General features: G+C 45.1%; 1 protein-coding gene across 1 annotated transcript in view; it reads right to left on the bottom strand.

Moving 5' to 3' along the window:
- The window catches only part of LOC122154362 (dnaJ homolog subfamily C member 9-like), a 146,253-nt gene extending 126,719 nt beyond the window's left edge, over positions 1-19,534 (bottom strand). Inside the window, exons 1-4 of the mRNA XM_042802316.1 lie at positions 19,530-19,534; positions 18,117-18,210; positions 17,911-18,051; positions 16,506-16,589 (exon numbers count right to left, since the gene is read on the bottom strand). Coding sequence (XP_042658250.1) covers positions 16,506-16,589; positions 17,911-18,051; positions 18,117-18,210; positions 19,530-19,534 — 324 coding nt within the window. The remainder of the gene's footprint in view (positions 1-16,505; positions 16,590-17,910; positions 18,052-18,116; positions 18,211-19,529) is intronic.
- Positions 19,535-19,913: the final 379 nt, after the last annotated feature.

Below are 19,913 nucleotides of genomic sequence, written 5' to 3'. Positions count from 1 at the left end.
AGGGTTTGTATTAGGGTTACTGTTAGGGTTAGGTTTAAGATTAGTGTTAGGGTTAGGGTTATATTTAGGGTTTCCGTTAGGTTTAGGACTAGGATTAGGGTTCGGATTAATGTTACTGTTTAGGTCAGAGTTAGAAAAAGTGTTAGGTTTAGGGTTAGGTTTAGGGTTAAGTTTAGGGTTATTGTTAGGTTATAGGGTTTGGGTTAGGTTGGGGTTAGTGTTAGGGTTAGGGTTAGATTTAGTTTTAGGGTTGGGTTAGGGTTAGGGTTAGGGTTAGGGTTAGGCTTAGGCTTAAGTTTAGTGTTAGGGTTAGGTTTAGGGCTAGGGTTAGGGTTAGGGTTAGTTTTACTGGTAGGGTTATGGTTAGGGTAAGGGTTAGGATTAATGTTCGGTTTAGGTTTAAGGTTAGGGTTATGGTTACTTATAGGGTTATCGTTAGGTTAGGGTTGGGGTTAGGGTTAGGGTTAGGATTAGGGTTTGTGTAAGGACCAGTGTTAGTGTTAGGTGTAGGGTTTATATTAGTGTTTGTTTTACGGTTAATGTTAGTGTTAGATTTAGGGTTAGGTTTAGGTTAAGGGTAGTGTTAGGGTTAGTTTAGAGTTAGTTTTAGGTTGAGGGTTAGCGTTATGGTTAGGTTTTAGGGTTAGGGTTAGGGTTAGTGTAATTGTTAGTGTTAGCGTTAGGGTTAGGTTAGGGTTAGCGGTAGTGTTAGGGTTAGGGTTAGGATTAGGGTTAGGGTTAGGGTTAGTGTTAGGGTTAGGGTTAGGATTAGGGTTAGGGTGTAGGGTTACTGTTAAGGTACATTTAAGTTTAGGTTTGAAGTTAGGTTTAGGGTTAGGGTTTGTGTTAGAGTTAGTGTTAGGGTTAGGCTTAATATTGGGTTTGGGTTACGGTTACTCTTAGGGTCAGTTTTCGGGTTAGGTTTAGGTTAGGGTGATGCTTAGGGTAATGGTTAGGTTTAGGTTTAGAGTTAGGGTTGGGTTAGGGTTAGGGTTAGGGATAGATTTAGGGTTGTGTTTAGGTGTTAGGGTTAGGGTTAGTGTTTCGGATATGTTTAGGGTTAGAGTTAGGTTAGGGTTAGGGTTAGGGTTAGGGATAGGATTAGTGGTAAATTCTGGGTTAAAGTTGGGTTATGGTTAGGGTTAGGGTTAAGGTTAGGGTTAGGGTTCATATTAGGGTTAAGGATTAGGGTTAGGGTTAGTTTTCGGTTTAGGGTTAGTGTTAGGGTTAGGTTTGGGTTAGGGTTAGTGTTAGGTTTAGGGTTAGGTTTAGGTTTACGGTTAGGGTTAGGGTTAGTGTTACTGGTAGGGTAAGGGTTAGGGTTAGGGTTAGGGTTAGGGTTAGGGTTAGGATTAGGGTTATGGTTAATGGTTATGGTAAGTGTTAGGGTTAGGGTTAGGGTTTGTGTCAGTGTTAGTGTTAGGAATAGTGTTAGGGTTAGGGTTAGGATTAGGTTTAGGGTTTGGATTAGGGTTACTGTTAGGGTTAGTTTTAGGGTTAGGGTTAGTTTAGGGTTAGGGTTAGGGTTAGGGTTATGATTAGTGGTATGATTAGGGTTAGGGTTGGATTAGGGTAAGGGTTAGGGTTAGATTTAGGGTTAGAGTTAGGGTTAGGGTTAGAGGTTAGGGTTAGTGTTAGGATTAGGTTTTGGGTTAGGTTAGGGTTAAGGTTAGGCTTAGGGTTAGGTTTAGGTCTAGGGTTAGGTTTAGGGTTAGTGTTACTGCTAGGGTTAGGGTTAGGATAAGTGTTAGCATTAGGGTTATGATTAGAATTAAGGTTGGGGTTATGGTTAGTGTTTAATGTTAGGGTTAGGTTAGGGTTAGGGTTAGTGTTAGGGTTATGGTTAGGGTTACGGTTAGACTTAGGGTTTGTGTCAGTGTTAGTGTTAGGATTAGTGTTAGGGTTAAGGTTAGGTTTATGGTTAGGTTTAGGGTTAGGTGTTAGGGCTAGGATTAGGATTAGGGTTAGGGTTAGGGTTAGGTTTAGAATTGGGTTAGGGTTAATGTTAGGGTTAGGTTTAGGTTTAGGATTAGGGTTAGGGTTAGGTTAGGGTTAAGGTTAGGGTTAAGGTTGATTGAAGGCTAGGGTTAGGGTTAGGGTTAGTGTTACTGGTAGGGTTAGGGTTAGGGTAACGGTTAGGATTAGAGTTAGGTTTACCGTTAAGCTTAGGGTTACGGTTACGGTTAAGGTTAGGTTTAGGTTAGGGTTAGTGTTAGGGTTAGGGTTAGGCTTAGGGTTAGGGTTAGGTTTAGTGTTAGGGTTAGGGTTAGGGTTAGGGTTAGGGGTTAGTGTTAGGATTACGGTTAGGGTTAGAGTTACGTTTAGGTTTAGGATTAGGTTCAGGGTTAATGTTAGGGTTAGGCTTAGGGTTAGGTTTAGGGTTAGGTTTAGGGTCAGGGTTAGGGTTAGGGTTAGGGTTAGGGTTAGGGTTAGTGTTAGGGTTAGGGTTAGGGTTAGGTTTAGGGTAAGGGTTAGATTTAGGGTTAAGGTTAGGTTTTGTGTTTTTGTTAGTGTTATGGTTAGGGTTAGGGTTAATTTTATGTTTTGCTTATAGGGTAAGTGTTAGTGTGAGGTTTAGGATTAGGTTTAGGTTTAAGGTTAGGTTTAGTCTTAGGGTTAGGTTTAGGGTTATGTTATGGTTAGGGTTAGCGTTAGGGTGAGGGTTAGGGTTAGGTTTAAGTTTAGGGTTAGGTTATGTTTAGGGTTAGGGTAAGGGTTAGGGTTAAGGTTAGGTTTAGGCTTGGGTTAGGGTTAGGGTTAGGTTTAGGGTTAGGGTTATGGTTAGGGTTGTGTTAGGGTTAGGGTTAGGTTTAGGTTTAGGGTTGTGTTGGGGTTAGGGTTATGATTAGGGTAAGGGTTTAGGATTAGGTTTAGGGTTAGGTTTAGGGTTAGGGTTAATGTTAGGGTTAGGGTTAGGGTTAATGTTAGGGTTAGAGTTAGGTTTAGATTTAGGGATAAGGTTAGGTTTAGGTTAGGGTTAGGGTTAGGGTTAGGGTTAGGGTTAGGGTTAGGGTTAGGGTTAGGGTTAGGGTTAGGGTTAGGGTTAGGGTTAGGGTTAGGGTTAGGGTTAGGGTTAGGGTTAGGGTTAGGGTTAGGGTTAGGGTTAGGGTGCGGAGCCGCGGACGATCGACACGTCGAGACGGGTTCAGTGTGGGTGATAGAGCATCAATCAACGTGTGTGTTTATTGGTCCAGGGTACATATATTTATACAGACAATGATAATTATTATGCCTACTAGTCACTAGCTGATTGGCTTAAGCTCTAAAGGTCGTATTCGCACGGTCCACCTACTTGCAGTTAGCTTACAGCACAAGCTTCTCATAATACTAAGTTTCTCATGCTACTATTTCTGATTCCTGTTGACTTGTTTTCCATACACGACAGTACCGTAACACAATGTTTCTCAGACCACCGTTATCATAACAGTAAGTTTCTCAGACCACTATTCCTAATTCCCCTTATCCTGCTTTTGACACACCACGGTACACAGGGCTGAAGCGTCCTTGACATTCTTCATGTATCAGCAGCTGCGAGCAGCTGCAGGCAAACCCTAGTGAGGCTCAGCATCAGCAGCTAGAGCAGGCTCTGATCATACAATTGCTCGGTGGGCTCAGGACCCTTGTCTCTGAGCCATTCTCCAACAATTTCCCCTTTTTCTTTTTGTATGAGCAGAGCCTGCGCCAACTTTCATTCAAAGATTTTCTTAATACATGACAAGGCACAACTTAGGCATGCAGGCTTACAATCTACTGGCTAAAGGCACAGGACCCTTGTCTCTGAGCCATTCTCCAATAATTCCCCCTTTTTCTTTTTGTAGGAGCAGAATCTGCCCTAACGTTCGTTCAAAAATTTTCTTCATACATTGGAAGGCACAACTTAAGCATGGAAGCTTACAATGTGTTGGCTAAAGGCACTTATCACGCACCCGGAAGTGCTCTGATAGGTCTACATCTTTAGTACACGTGAAAAAACTAAATCTACTTTGTGGTTAGTGTATCCAGGCATTATAACAGGAAGGAAGCACTAGATTGACTTCCTTCTTCTTGCCCTTCCAGGTGACCTCAAGGGCAGGATTACCATGTGGCAGTTTTCTGATCAGAGACCCAGCCTCGATTGTCCAAACCCTGTAGTATCAGTGCATAACCCTGATCTCCCCCAAAAATTCCAGGTTTTTCCCCCTTTTTCTTTTTGGACAATCCAGACTCCTTTTGACGTTTGAATCATAGCATTCATAAAGCATTTCCACACAGACCCTAATACCATCATGACTATCATAATGACAGTCAGCATTGCCAGTCCATGTATCAACAAAGCTTTCAGCCACCCAGTAATTTCCAAGTTTTGTAGATTTAAAACCATCATCAGTCCATTTTCCAAATTCCCAAGTCTCGTAACCGTTCTGTCAGTCCATGTTCCAATCTTATGCAGTCTTATGTAGCAGGAAAACCATCCTTACAGTTTTAAAAGTGTCAGCAATTGTAACAACAGAGTATGCAATACAGAATGTAATACAGGTTTCACCATGCTATGTTCTAAACATTGCAACGAACCCACAACATACAATGAATCTGATACTACGTGAACAAGTTCTTGATAGCAGTGTTGATGTTGAAACACCATACAATGAACCTGATACCACATGAACAAGTTTTTGATACCAGTGTTGATGTTGAAACACCCAAATGACAGTTCAGGGTTGTAAAGTTCGTAAGGAGTCTCCAGACCCCCCGAGGAGAATCTTGTGATCTTGAGTTCCCAGGTGTCCCCCATTTGTTGTCACTACCGGGCAGGCCAACGCTCCAGCAGCATGCCTGTCCACTTTTAACAAGGTATGATGAATCACCCCACTCCATCGGGACTGAGCTAAAAGCGGAGCTGGTTCTGATAAAGGTGATGGGAGTGGGTCTGGTGGGGGCTGCCGGCAGCGCTTCCTTTTCTTGTAATTGTAAATGCAGAGTTCTGTCCTGTAGCTTAACTTCTGTAATTTTCTTTCAAGTTCTTGGACTTTGTCACTGTCCATTACCGGTGTGTGACCCTGGTGCTTTAATTCGGACAGAACCGCTGCTTTTCTCTCCGACTCAGACGCTTGACGCGCCGTCAGGGGCGGAACCATCCGAAGGGTGGGGGGGTGGGCAGAGTTTATGGTGGCACGCCGCTCCACCCGGTACCCCCGCGCTGCGTGATTTCTCTGCCGCTTCTTGCGCGGTGGAGCAAACAGGAATACTTGGTGACATGTCCTTAATAGAGCAGAGCTGTTGATTACACCCGAAGAAGGTGGCTAATCGTGACGGACAAGTGGTTTCGGCAGGTACCAGTGGGGATGGTACAGCGCCGATAGCCTCAATAGCAGCATCAGCTACTTTCTTTTCTGCTTGCATCTTCCCCAGAGCTTTTACGATCATTCGCCAGACCACCCCGTGCTGTCGTGCTTCACTGCCTTTATTGCCTCCAGTGATAGGTCTCGTCCCACAATAAATCACCTACTGCGCGCCACTCCTGTTGGCTAAATATTAGCGAGGGGCCATCGTCCCTCCACCCCTCCGCCTCCGAGGTAGGGGGGGGTGGGGGGGGGTATGACTGTAAAGATACTGGGGGTGGGGCTGGCCTCCAGACTTTCCCTATTCACATTAACTGTAACTGGCCCTCCTGTTGATGGTACAGGAATACGATCACTGTCAAAAAGCATAGATCCGGATGCCTCACTATCTGGGGTAACAGTGGAACTTTCCCCCCCCAACTTTGCAGTTGCCACAGCTGCAAGGTTCTTTTCAAGCTGATACCGCCCACTATTATTCACCACCTCCCGCCATGGTTTCATCATTTTCCTTGCAGCTTTATCCTCATCAATTGCCATATCCCACAAAACATCACCTAATCGTCTCCACTCCTTGACATCAAAAAGAGAATTAGGATCCTGAAAACATCCTTTGACCCATCCTAATGCTACTAAACCCGCAAGTGATTTTATGCAATCCACTCCCCACTTTTCTAAAAAGCGCTGTAATAAATCCAGGGCTACCTCTTGTTCCATCTCGTCAACTTGGTGCTCCTTGGTTAAGGCACCTCCGGTCCTGTGCTCCCTGGATAAGGCACAGTTCCGTTACTGCTGACCCACCCCTGATTAAGGCACCGTCGGCCCTTTGCTCCCTGTTTAAGGCACTAAAAAATACTCCCGCCGGCTTGTGCTCCCTGTTTAAGGCACTAAAAATACTCCCACCGGCCTGTGCTCCCTGTTTAAGGCACTAAAAAATACTCCCACCGGCTTGTGCTCCCTGTTTAAGGCACTAAAAAATACCCCCGCCGGCTTGTGCTCCCTGTTTAAGGCACTAAAAATACTCCCGCCGGCTTGTGCTCCCTGTTTAAGGCACTAAAAAATACTCCCGCCGGCCTGTGTTCCCTGTTTAAGGCACTAAAAAATACTCCCGCTGGCCTGTGCTCCCTGTTTAAGGCACTAAAAATACTCCCGCCGGCCTGTGCTCCCTGTTTAAGGCACTAAAAATACTCCCGCCGGCTTGTGCTCCCTGTTTAAGGCACTAAAAAATACTCCCGCCAGCCTGTGCTCCCTGTTTAAGGCACTAAAAATACTCCCGCCGGCTTGTGCTCCCTGTTTAAGGCACTAAAAAATACTCCCGCCAGCCTGTGCTCCCTGTTTAAGGCACTAAAAATACTCCCGCCGGCCTGTGTTCCCTGTTTAAGGCACTAAAAATACTCCCGCCGGCTTGTGCTCCCTGTTTAAGGCACTAAAAAATACTCCCGCCAGCCTGTGCTCCCTGTTTAAGGCACTAAAAATACTCCCGCCGGCTTGTGCTCCCTGTTTAAGGCACTAAAAAATACTCCCGCCAGCCTGTGCTCCCTGTTTAAGGCACTAAAAATACTCCCGCCGGCCTGTGTTCCCTGTTTAAGGCACTAAAAAATACTCCCTCCAGCCTGTGCTCCCTGTTTAAGGCACTAAAAAATACTCCCGCCGGCCTGTGCTCCCTGTTTAAGGCACTAAAAATACTCCCGCCGGCCTGTGCTCCCTGTTTAAGGCACTAAAAAATACTCCCGCCGGCTTGTGCTCCCTGTTTAAGGCACTAAAAATACTCCCGCCGGCTTGTGCTCCCTGTTTAAGGCACTAAAAATACTCCCGCCGGCCTGTGCTCCCTGTTTAAGGCACTAAAAATACTCCCGCCGGCCTGTGCTCCCTGTTTAAGGCACTAAAAATTACCCCCTTTGTTATGTTGCTGATGCTCCGTGACTAAGGCACCAGGTGCAGCTCTTGCCAGCAGCCCTTGCAGAGAGCGACCCTCTATCTCGGTTCAGGTCCTCGGAACGACCTGTCGGAGGCCCACTGTCCGATCGTTCTTGATTCGGCTAGGCGCTGCTGTCTCTGATATTTCCCAGCGTTTGTTTCTGCCGCCACTGTATGCAGCACCTTTCTGCGTCAGCTTCCGTCGCCCCTCTGCGTCAGTTCCGGCGCCTCCCCGCTTCCACTTCCGGGGCCACCCTGCGCTCGCCTCCAGCGCCCCCTCCCGTCTGCCCCCGGGGCCGCTCAGTGTCCACCTCTGGCGTCCCTTCGCGTCCACCCCCGGGGCTGCTGCAGTCAGCTCCTTACCACGTCAGCTCCGGTGTCTTTCTGCTTCCGTTTGTGGGGCCACTCACTTTTGGTCTCGGGGCCGCTCCGCCTCCGCTCTCCAGGGCCGGTCACCTCCGTTCTGCGGGGCCGGTCTGCCTCTGCTCTGCGGGGCTGGTCACCTCCACTCTCGGGGCTGCTCCGCCTCCGTTTCTCGGGGCCGGTCCAGCCGGCTTCTCTCCGCGTACTCCCCCGGGGCTGCCGGGGCCGGCACCTCTCCGTCTCAGCTCGTGGACCCTGAAAGCTGCTGTATTTGGTGTTTCTCTGGGTCCGTTCTCGAATTCCTTGGTCGTTGCTGTTTCTCCGGGTCCGCCGCTCCGTCCGTGTTCTTCTTCTATGCAGGTCCCTGTCCGGGCAGCATCTTGCGGAGCCGCGGACGAACGACACACCGAGACGGGTTCAGTGTGGGTGATAGAGCATCAATCAACTTGTGTCTTTATTGGTCCAGGGTACATATATTTATACAGACAATGATAATTATTATGCCTACTAGTCACTAGCTGATTGGCTTAAGCTCTAAAGGTCGTATTCGCACGGTCCACCTACTTGCAGTTAGCTTACAGCACAAGCTTCTCATAATACTAAGTTTCTCATGCTACTATTTCTGATTCCTGTTGACTTGTTTTCGATACACGACAGTACCATAACACAATGTTTCTCAGACCACCGTTATCATAACACTAGGTTTCTCAGAACACTATTCCTAATTCCCCTTAACCTGCTTTCGACACACCACGGTACACAGGGCTGAAGAGTCCTTGACATTCCTCATGTATCAGCATCTGCGAGCAGCTGCAGGCAAACCCTAGTGAGGCTCAGCATCAGCAGCTAGAGCAGGCTCTGATCATACAATTGCTCGGTGGGCTCAGGACCCTTGTCTCTGAGCCATTCTCCAACAATTCCCCCTTTTTCTTTTTGTATGAGCAGAGCCTGCGCTAACGTTCGTTCAAAGATTTTCTTAATACATGACAAGGCACAACTCAGGCATGCAGGCTAACAATCTACTGGCTAAAGGCACAGGACCCTTGTCTCTGAGCCATTCTCCAACAGACAGGGATTGCTATGTGCAGCATGGTAGTTTGGAGGAAACAGGGCTGTACAGCGACGATCGTCCATGCAGGTGCTTTCTGTGAGAAGTTTCACCTTGGGGCTAAAAGTGCTATTCTGGCTCTGCTGAAGATTTATGTGATCCCAGTGAAAGGAAGCAGCTAGACAGGGATTGCTATGTGCAGCATGGTAGTTTGGAGGAAACAGGGCTGTACAGCAACGATCGTCTATGTAGTGGGTGCTTTCTGGGAGAGGTTTCACTTTGGGGCTAAAAGTGCTATTCTGGCTCTGCTGAAGATTTGTGTGTTCCCAGTGAAAGGAAGCAGCTAGACAGGTGCGGAGCCGCGGACGAACGACACGCCGAGACGGGTTCAGTGTGGGTGATAGAGCATCAATCAACGTGTGTGTTTATTGGTCCAGGGTACATATATTTATACAGACAATGATAATTATTATGCCTACTAGTCACTAGCTGATTGGCTTAAGCTCTAAAGGTCGTATTCGCACGGTCCACCTACTTGCAGTTAGCTTACAGCACAAGCTTCTCATAACACTAAGTTTCTCATGCTACTATTTCTGATTCCTGTTGACTTGTTTTCGATACACAACAGTACCGTAACACAATGTTTCTCAGACCACCGTTATCATAACACTAGGTTTCTCAGAACACTATTCCTAATTCCCCTTAACCTGTTTTCGACACACCACGGTACACAGGGCTGAAGCGTCCTTGACATTCTTCATGTATCAGCAGCTGCGAGCAGCTGCAGGCAAACCCTAGTGAGGCTCAGCATCAGCAGCTAGAGCAGGCTCTGATCATACAATTGCTCGGTGGGCTCAGGACCCTTGTCTCTGAGCCATTCTCCAACATTAGTGTTAGGGTTAGTGTTGGGGTTAGGGTTTGTGTAAGTGTTAGGGTTACGGTTAGGTTATGGTTAGGGTTTGTGTTAGGGTTAGAGTTAGGGTTAGGGTTAGGGGTTAGGATTAGGGTTTGGGTTTATGTTAGGGTTCCGGTTAGGGTTAGGTTTAGGGTTAGGTTAGGGTAAGAGTTAGGGTTCGGTTTAGGGTTAGGGTTAAGGTTAGGTTAGGGTTAGGGTTAGGGTTTGGGTTAGGGTTAGGTTTAGGTTTAGGGTTAGGGTTAGGGTTAGGGTTAGTATAGGGTTAGGGTTAAGATTAGGGTTAGGCATTAGGGTTAGGATTAGGGTTAGGGTTAGGGTCATGAGTTAGTGTTAGTTTTAGGGTTAGGGTTAGGTTTAGGGTCAGGGTTAGGTTTTGGGTTAGGGTTAGGGTTAAGTTTAGTGTTAGGTTTAGGGATAGAGTTAGATTAGGTTTAGGGTTATGGTTACGGTTAGGTTTAGGGTTTGGATTAGGTTTAGGTTTAGGGTTAGAGTTAGGGTTAGGTTTAGGGTTAAGATAAGGGTTAGGGTTAGGTTTAGGTTTAGGTTTAGGGTTAGGTTAGGGTTAGGGTTAGGGTAAGGGTTAGGGTTAGGGTTGGGTTAGGGTTAGGGTTAGGTTTAGGGTAAGGGTTTAGGGTTAGGTTTAAGGTTAGGGTTAGGGTTAAGGTTAGGGTTAGGGTGAGGGATGGCTTAGGGTTAGTGTTAGGGTTAGGGTTAGACTTAGTGTTAGGGTTAGGTTTAGGGTTAGGCTGAGGTTTTAGGGTTAGGGTTAGGGTTTACGTTAGGATTAGGGTTAATTTTAGGTTTTGGATTAGGGTTACTGTTAGGGTTAGGTTTAAGGTTAGGGTTAGGTTAAGGTTAGGGTTAGTGTTAGGGTTAGGGTTAGGGTTAGTGTTGGGGTTAGTGTTAGGGTTAGGGTTAGTGTTAGGGTTTGGGTTAGGGTTAGGGTTAGAGTTAGGCTTAATTTTAGGGTTTGGTTTAGGGTTACTTTTAGGGTTAGGTTTAGGGTTAGGGTTAGGTTAGGGTTAAGGTTAGGGATAGGGATAGGGTTAGGTTTAGTGTTAGGGTTAGGTTTAGGGTTCGGTTAAGTTAGTGGTAGTGTTAGGGTTAGGTTTAGGGTTAGTGTTAGTGGTAGGGTTAGTGTTAGCGTTGGGTTAGGGCTAGGGTTAGGCTTAGGTTTAGGTTTAGGGTTAGGGTTAGGGTAAGGGTTAGGGTTAGGGTTAGACTTTGGGTTAGGGTTAGGATTAGGGTTAGGGTTAGGGTTAGGTTTAGGGTTGCGTTAGGGTTAGGGTTAGGGTTAGTGTTAGGGTTAGGTTAGGGTTAGGGTTAGGGTTGGGTTAGGGTTAGGATTAGGTTTAGAGTTAGCGGTAAGGGTTAGGGTTAGGGTTAGAGTTAGGATTTGGCTTAGGGTTAGCGGTAAGGATTAGGGTTAGGGTTAGGGTTAAGGTAAGGTTTAGGTTTAGGGTTATAGTTAGGTTTAGGTTTAGGGTTTGTGTTAGGGTTAGTGTTAGGTTAGGGCTAGGCTTAATTTTAGGGTTTGTTTTAGGGTTACTCTTAGGGTTAGTTTTAGTGTTAGGTTTAGGTTAGGGTGAGGCTTAGGGTTAAGGTTAGGTTTAGGTTTATAGTTAGGGTTGGTTTAGGGTTAGGTTTAGAGTTAGAGTTAGGGTTAGGGTTAGGGCTAGGGTTAGTGTTAAGTTTAGAGTTAGGTTTAGATTTAGGGATAAGGTTAGGATTAGGGTTAGGGTTAGGGTTAGGGTTAGGGTTAAGATTAGGTTTAGCGTTAAGGTTAGTATTCGGTTAGGGTTAGGCATACGGTGTAGGGTTAGGGTTTATGTTAGGGTTAGTTTTAATGTTAGGGTTAGGATTTGTGTTAGGGTTAGGGTTTGTGTTAGGGTTAGTGTAAGTGTTAGTGTTAATTTTAGGGTTTGGGTTAGGGTTAATGTTAAGGTTAGGTTTTGGGATAGGGTTAGTTTAGGTTTAGGGTTAGGGTTATTGTTAGGGTTGGCTTAGGGTTAGGGTTAGGTTTAGGGGTTAGGGTTAGGTTTTCGGTTTGTGTTAGGGTTAGGATTAGGGTTAGGTTTAGCATTTAGGTTAGGGTTAGAGTTAGGGTTTGGGTTAGGGTTAGGTTTAGGGTTAGGGTTAGTTTTATTTGTTAGTGTTAGGGTTAGGGTTAGGGTTTTGGTTAGGGTTAGCCATTAAGGTTAGTATTAGGGTTAAGGTTATGTTTAGTTTTACGATTAGGGTCATGGTTTAGGGTTAGGGATAGGGTTAGGGTTTGAGTTAGTTTTAGCGTTAGGTTAGGTTTAGGCTTAGGGTTAGAGTTAGGGTTAACGTTACGTTTAGAGTTTGGGTTAGGGTTAGGGTTAGGGTTAGGCTTATGAATAGGGTTGCGTTAGGGTTAGGGTTAGAGTTAGGGTTTAGAGTTAGGGTTAGGTTTAGGGTTAATGTTAGGGTTAGGGTTAGGGTTAGGTTTAGGTTTAGGGTTAGGTTAGGGTAAGGGTTAGGTTTAGGTTTAGGTTTAGACGTTAGGTTTAGGTTTAGGGTTACGGTTAAGGTTAGGGTTAGGTTTAGGGTTGGGTTTAGGGTTAGCGTTAGGTTTAGGTTTTAGGGTTAGTGTTAGGGTTAGTGCTAGTGTTAGGTTTAGGGTATAGGTTTAGTTGTAGGGTTAGTGTAAGGGTTGGGTTAGGGTTAGGTTTAGGGTTGGGGTTAGTGTTAGGGTTAGGGTTAGGGGTTAGGGTTAGGTTCAGGATTAGGGTTAGGGTTAGGGTTAGGGTAAGGTTTAGGGTTAGGTTTAGGTTAGGGTTAGGTTTAGGGTTAGATTTAGGTTTAGGTCTAAGGATTAGGGTTAGGGTTAGTGTTACTGTTAGGTTTAGGGTTACGGTAAGGTTTAGGGTTAGGGTTAGGGTTAGGGTTAGGGTTAGGGTTAGGGTTAGGGTTAGGGTTAGGGTTAGGGTTAGGGTTAGGGTTAGGGTTAAAGTTAGGGTTAGGGCTAGTTTTAGAGTTAGAGTAAGGGTTAGGGTTAGGTTTAGTGTTAGGGTTAGGTTAATGTCAGTGTTAGGTTTAGGGTTAGGGTTGGGTTTAGGGTTTGGGTTAGGGTTAGGGTTAAGTTTAGGGTTAGATTTAGGGTTAGGTTTATGGTTAACGTTAGGTTTAGGGTTAGGGTTTTTAGGTTAGGGTTAGGTTAGGGTTAGGGTTAGGTTTGGGTTTGGGTTAGGGTTCGGTTTAGTGTTAGGGTTAGTGTTTGTGTTAGGGTTGGTGTTAGGGTTAGGGTTAGGCTTAAGTTTAGGTTTTGGGTTATGGTTACTGTTAGGGTTAGGTTTAGGGTTAGGGTTAGGTTAGGGTTAGTGTTAGGGTTAGGGTTAGGTTTAGGTTTAGGGTTAGGTTAGGGTTATTGTTAGGGTTAACGTTAGGGTTAGTGCTAGGGTTAGGTTTAGTGTTAGGGTTAGGGTTACGGTTAGGTTAGGGTTAGGGTTAGGATTAGGTTTAGGGTTTGGATTAGGGTTACTCTTAGGGTTAGGTTTAGGGTTAAGGTTAGGTTAGTATTAGGGTTAGGTTTAGTTGTAGGGTTAGTGTTAAGTTTGGGTTAGTGTTGTGATTAGGGTTAGGGTTAGGGTTAATTTTAGGATTAGGATTAGGGTTTAGGGTTAGTTATAGGGTTAGTGTTGTGGTTAGGGTTAGGGTTACGGTTGGGTTCGGGTTAGCTTTAGGGTTAGGGTTAGGGTAAGGTTTAGGTTTAGGGTTAGCGTTAGGGTTAGGTTAGGTTTAGGTTTAGGGTTAGGGTTAGGTTTATGCTAGGGTTAGGGTTAGGGTTAGTGTCACTGTTAGGGTTAGGGTTAGGGTTAGTGTTACTGTTAGGGTTAGGGTTAGGTTTAGGGTGAAGTTTAGGGTTATGGTTAGGGTTACGGTTAGGGTTAGGGTTAGCTTTAGGGTTAGGTTTAGGGTTAGCTTTAGGGTTAGGGTTAGGGTTAGGATTAGGGTTAGGTTTTTTGTTATGGTTAGTGTTAGGGTTATGGTTAGGGTGAATTTTAGTTTTTGGTTATTGTTACTCTTAGGGTTAGGTTTAGGTTTAGGTTTATGTTAGGGTTAGGGTTATAGTTAGGTTTAGGGGTAGTTTTAGGTTTAGGTTTAGAGTTAGAGTTGGGTTAAGGTTAGCTTTACTGTTAGGGTTAGGGTTAGCTTTAAGGGTTAGGGTTAGGGTTAGGTTTATGGTTAGGTTTACGGTTAAATTTAGTGTTTGGCTTGGGTTTAGTGTTAGCCTTAGCTTAGGGTTAGGGTTAGGGTTCGGGTTAGGGTTAGGTTTAGGGTTAGGTTTAGGGTTTGTGTTAGGGTTAGGTTTATGTTTAGGTTTAGGGCTAGGTTTAGGGTTAGGGTTAGGTTAGGGTTAGGGTTAGGGTTAGGGTTAAGGTAAGGTTTAGGGTTGAGGGTTAGGGTTATGTTTAGGGTTAGGTTTTGTGTTAGGGTTAGTGTTAGGGTTAGGGCTAGGCTTAATTTTAGGGTTTCTGTTAGGGTTACTCTTAGGTTTAGTTTTAGGTTTAGGTTTAGGTTAGGGTGAGGCTTAGGATTAGGGTTAGGTTTAGGTTTAGAGTTAGGTTTGGGTTAGGGTTAGGTTTAGGTTTAGAGTTAGGGTTAGGGTTAGGTGTTAGGGTTACTGTCCATGTGTTGTGCCACACAGAGATATGCTGTACTCTCAGAATCAGGATAATTTTTGAAAAAATCCACGTAAGGGAATAGTTACTATCTACCTCTAGCTTCCCCCTGGGAAGCTCTATTAAATAGCCAGCTCCTGAATGCTATCACTGAAGCAGTGAGGACTTTCAGCTCAAAAGGAAGTGTTCCCCTTGTCGCTCATAAGCCTCTGAAAAATGATCCACAAAATAAAGCCTGCCTCATCCCTTTGTGACAGAGTTGAAAACTAGTTAATTACCCTTCAATTTCATACTCCCACACATTGTCAGGTGGTTTAAAAACAGCTGAAGCATAAACCTTTCAAGTATTTGCAGATCCTACTTAAGGAATTCACTTCTGAAATAACAGAAGGGTTGACAAATATAGTGAAGTAGATAATCGCTACCACCCTACAGCAGACTTGACTGTGATGCTATTGAAATAACAAGCAATGCATTTCTGAGCTTTGGAACTCCTTGTCACGGGACATCACAAACCCTAGAAATGCACTGAACTGACTCTCTCCTGTGGATTTTTCAGCTATTGCCTCACCTCAGTGTGTCAGAGGATTCCTGCACAGTGACATACATGCTGCAGTCTTCTTCCTAAGGCATCTGCCACAGGCAATCCAAGGCCAAACACGAGCTGGCCCTTTCATGGAACATGGCATCACCAGCACTGACATCGCAGTTAACAATGCAGCCATAGTTACAGCTGTTATACAAGTGTGTAGTATTTACTTGACTTCAATCAGTCAGAAGAGTCGACACTGTTTTGAACAGCTACATAGAAAACCTAGAGAGGGCTGGGGAAGCAACTTAGCACAGAATTCTATGAAAACTTTTCCTCTATTAAATCTGCAATATTCCAAAGTATCTTTAGAAAACCACTGAAAATACCTGTTGAGATGAAGTTCAAGGACTTTTAACAAACAGCAGAAGGTTTGTTACATAAGAAACATGTGACTAGCAAAAAGATAAGGTTTCCAACTCAGAAACCGCAGGAATCGCCACTGAAGACTCTCAAAGGTGAGGGGTTACACCGTTTTACCATCAACTGTACCAATATCTATTAGGTGTTTGGAAGGAAGGTGCTTCCAAAGAAGTTTAATAAACGCACCATGGTCCCAAACCTCACACTGCTTCCTTACTGTAACAACTTTTACTCAGGAATCTGTTTGATCTTAACCGAAGAACACCCAAAGGATTTTTAAAGAGTAGCACCAGAATGCTTTGTCTTGTTCATGATGCATTCTGTATCCTACCTCCCAGTCACAGCAAACTGATGCACACACTCTGAAACAGTAGCCCAGAAAAACTCTGAAATTCTCCCAAATCCACGTGATCCCGTACAAAATGATACCTGCTATCTCAGCCTACACAGTTCTTTATTTCTTTCCTTTCTTGGCTGCAGTCGTCTTTTCTCCTTTTTTAGCATTTTTCCTGTATTTTGATTCCAGTTGGGCCAAAAAGTCATCCATTTCCCTTTTTCGATCTTTACTTCTGCTCTGGGGGAAAGGAAATTAAAAAAGAAAACCGACCCAAAACTTTTACTACTTCCTAGTACAGATTATTCTATTGAAGTTGATAGTATGACAGCTACATAAAATATTGGAATATATTAAACAGGGAATGCAAGCAGTATAATACTATACAAATATAATACAATACAAAGTATAGTACTATCAAGCAAAATTCTACTTGTGTACTCTAGGCTCTATACCTAATTTCTCCTGAAGTATCGAGATGGAAGTAAAGTGGCTATAAAAATTCCCAACATAAGCCTAGGAAAAGCAAAACAATTTCCAAGTTTAGACCCAAAACTCTACTACAGTTTGAGGAATGATTAAGCATTAAGGTTCTAGGAAGCCCACTGGATGATGAGAAACAGAAAACATTCCAAAAAGCAGAATGTAAACTATGTTTCTTTCCTCGGCCCTCAAGATACAAAACAGTAAGACCTATCAGCTTCTGCATCCTGATGGAATCCCTCAGGGAAAGAATCATTAATACTCCCTGTCTACCTACCTAAAACTAGAAGTTAAATATTTTGATTGTGCATGCCATAAGGATATTTGAATAACTTTGTTAATTTTCAAAAGACGCAGGCAGTAAAATCCATACCACACTGACTATTAAGTAAAGTACATAGGTAGCTAACATTAAGGTCAGGTTTTAACCTCAGAACTCTCAAGTTGCAAGGATCCAAACTACAAAGAGGCTCAGGGAGAACAGAATTATAGGCCAGTAACATACTTCTCTTCAGCAGATAGAAAAAGCCTTACTTGAATCAGCGCTTTCAAATCATCTTCTCCACCAAGTCCCAGTTCAGCTTTAGTCTCTTCTGCCTCTCTAGCTTCTTTTTCTGCCTAAAATAGCAAACTAGTTTTTAACAAGTATTTTGCAAGTTATTTGACAAAGTCTTATAATAGTTATGAAACTTTTTTTTTTTTTTTTTTTTTTTTTTTTAATCTGTATACAACTAGCTGCAAGGAAACACAAATCATTTCCAAATTTGGCCACAGATGACAAACTGGTGAAAGAAAGACCATTCTGGCTTTAGTAGAGCGGGACAGTTTTTTGTTGTTTCACAATGCTGAATGTGATGTCTATGCCTATCCCTGTTCCCCCCACCCACACTTTTTTTGTCTTGGCAGCTATTACATTTTCTTTAACTTAGAGAACGGTTACTGCGATGTGCATGTAAGATCTACAAAGTGTTCAAAAAACCCCACATTGAAGAAGAGGTCCATTTAGGCCAGAATGTTATTTCACACTCACCAGAAGGCAAGCATAACATATTTCTACCACGTACACTGAACTCCAGCAACTCATAGCTGTGTAAATAAATGCAGGGACATGCTAAACTGTAATAAGCCATTGTGTATAATAATAAAATAAAGAATTAATAATAAAACAAAGGAATAAAGATTAGCAGCAACCTATCACAGCTCAAAAGCCTTTCACAACAATTTGGGGGGGGGGGGGGGGGGGGGGGGGGAGGGGTGAGAACACAGGTGTCCAAATGTGAAAGTCAAAGACACAGAGCAAGATCTGTAACCCAGAAATCCTGTAGCAAACATTTGCCTCAAGAACAGTTCCATTTTATTTCTAACAAGGAAGATTAAAACTTAGCATAAAAAAAATGCTTCCCTTTGGTCCCGGATTGATATAACCTACCCGCCTTTTTTCTCGCAATCATTTTCTGCTTAGACTCTCTTACAAAACCTTTGTAGAATGGGACTTCTCCAGAGGCAATGGCTTTTTCTACAATTTTCCATGTTCTTGGTCCATCTGTATAGTCCACGCACAACACAGACTCCATTATTCTGTCCAGGTCACCCTCAAAATCCACGTACGCTGCTTTAATAACAGCTAGCTCTTTGTCCAAATCTTTCTAGCTCTTTTCGAAGTCTTCAATATCTTTCACTGTGATCTGAAGCAAAGAAGTGACACTTCTGGAGTTACATGATTAATTCACCAGATGGATTTCAGAGACAGCGTTAAAAAAAAAAAAAACAAACAAACAAACAAAACAAAACAAAACATAGCAAAACAAGAGAAGCCACGTGCTTTACCTGAAGCTCGCCAGGGAGACACGGCCACAAGCCCGAAGCAGGGAGCTCCCCGCTTCCTGCAGGGCCTGCCCCCGCCCAGGCGAGCCCTGCGGGGCCCCGGCCCAGCTCTTACCTTCTTGAAGACCAGCCGCCAGTACTCTTGCCAGTCCCGCTCGCCCCTCAGCACCTCGCCCTCCTCCTCCACCGTGCCCTGCTCACCGTACAGGGCGCGCTGCTCCGCCTCGCTGAGGGCGGCGTAGGCCTTGCCCAGGATCTGCGGGCACGGAGGGGCCGGCCGGTCAGGCCAGCAGCAGCGGGGCGGCCGGCAGCCTCCCTCACCTGGAACCGCCGCGTCGCCTCCTCCTTGGCGTGGGGCTCGGCGCGGCCGGGGTGGACACGGAGCGAGGCACGGGGGCAGCCGCAGCTGGATCTCCTGCGGCGAGGCCCGCCGGCGGGTACCCAGGACGCAGCAGCGCTCGGCAGAACCGAAGGCGGCCCCGCACGGCTCCAGCAGCCCCAGCCTGCCCGGCCTCCCCTCGCCAGCCTGAGGCCAGCACATGCGTGGCACGGCGGCAGCAGCGCCCTCAGGGAGGCGGGCGGGATTCCCCCCCCTCAGCCGCACCGCGCCGCTCGGCCCCGCTCCGCTCCGCTCCGCTCCCCTCCGCGGCTCCAGCCGCTCCAGCGGGCGGGCGCAGGGGGCGGCAGGGGAGGGGGAAGGCTTCCCACACAATTAATTGGAGCAGGCAGGAGCTGCGCAGACGCCGGCGGCCAGGCTGCAGCCGGCCCGGCTTTCCCCGCTGCTCCCCCGCCGTTCCGAGGATGGTTTGGGTGCGGACGGCTGCCCCTCAGGGACGGGCCGGGAACCTGCTGAGGAGCGAGAGCCTCCGCCCTCGGGACGCAGCTCTGTGTTCTCCTGCGAAGGAGGAAAGCCAGGTGCGCTCAGACACAGTTAGCAGCAGTACATTTTAAAACCAGCGGAAAACAAACAGATAAAACAAACGGGCGAGCAACTCCTCTTTGGCTTTCCACTTCCCACTGGTAAAACGAAGCTTTGCTGGCTTTTGTGAGTCATTCGGGATGGATGAAATCCACTGCCTGCTGAAAAAGCTTGCCTTCCTTCTAAAAATAGACTCTCCAATATACCTATGAGGCTTTCACTAAGTCAGACAGACCCCGGTAGAAAAAAACAAGCACCTCTTCAAAATACCTACATTTATTACATCCAAACTCAAAGTTCTAACAGTTCACACATAGTCTCTTCCTTCCAGGCTGTCCCAAATGTGACAACAGGAAGGCAAAAGTGTTTGCATGTATCCAAACAAAGCCATGGAATAAAAGTCCTGTAAAGATACGTTTACACAAAACTCATGTGGTCTTTAAGTGAAATGCAACATAAGTGGTATACACTGATTGATTCGTACAAAAAGATGCATGAAATAAAAGTTAGTATTTTACCTTTCCTGTGCCTTTTGTTGAAATGTAGAACATTTCACTGCCAATACCATAGAGGGAATAAAACACAGCAGCATTAACTCAGATTTCAGCTCTTATTTACAGCATTTAGACTGGTAACATTGCAGAATATTCTTGCTTTCATTAAAAATATCTTATAAAAGCTAGCCGTTATCTACCATTACTGGAGAGCTCTGCTGATGTCAGTGAGTATCACTATTCACAGCTTGATTAACCAGTTACTGTTGTACAGTTGAGGCTACAACTGCAATGATTATTTCAGTCAGTTCTGAGAGATACCGCATCCTCTCTTACCTTGATCATCTTTTCTACTTCTCCAGTGGGCCCTTTATGGGTTCTCCAAATTTTGGTGCTAATGCAGACTGCAGCATTAACACAGCAGGACAAAGACATGACAACCAAAGGGCATCAAATATAAAATACTTAACCATTTCATTCTTCCGATTTTTTCAACTTTAACTTTGCCTCGTTTTCATATGAAGAAGCTTTGGCTGTTTCAGCTTTGTTTACAGGTTTCAGCAGTTTTCTTTTCTGGCTTTGCTTTCTGGAACGTATCAGGTCTTCACATCCAAGTTTGACCATTTTTGCTTCCCACAACTGCATTTCATTCTCGTACCGAACCTTATCATCTTCAGCAAGCTGCACGTATGGCTGGGAGAAAAT

Source organism: Tyto alba, unplaced genomic scaffold, assembly GCF_018691265.1.
Source record: "Tyto alba isolate M040663 unplaced genomic scaffold, T.alba_DEE_v4.0 Super-Scaffold_39, whole genome shotgun sequence".
Classification (NCBI taxonomy): Eukaryota; Metazoa; Chordata; class Aves; order Strigiformes; family Tytonidae; genus Tyto; species Tyto alba.
Note: the sequence above shows the minus strand (reverse complement) of the source record. Positions and strands in the feature narration are given on the sequence as shown.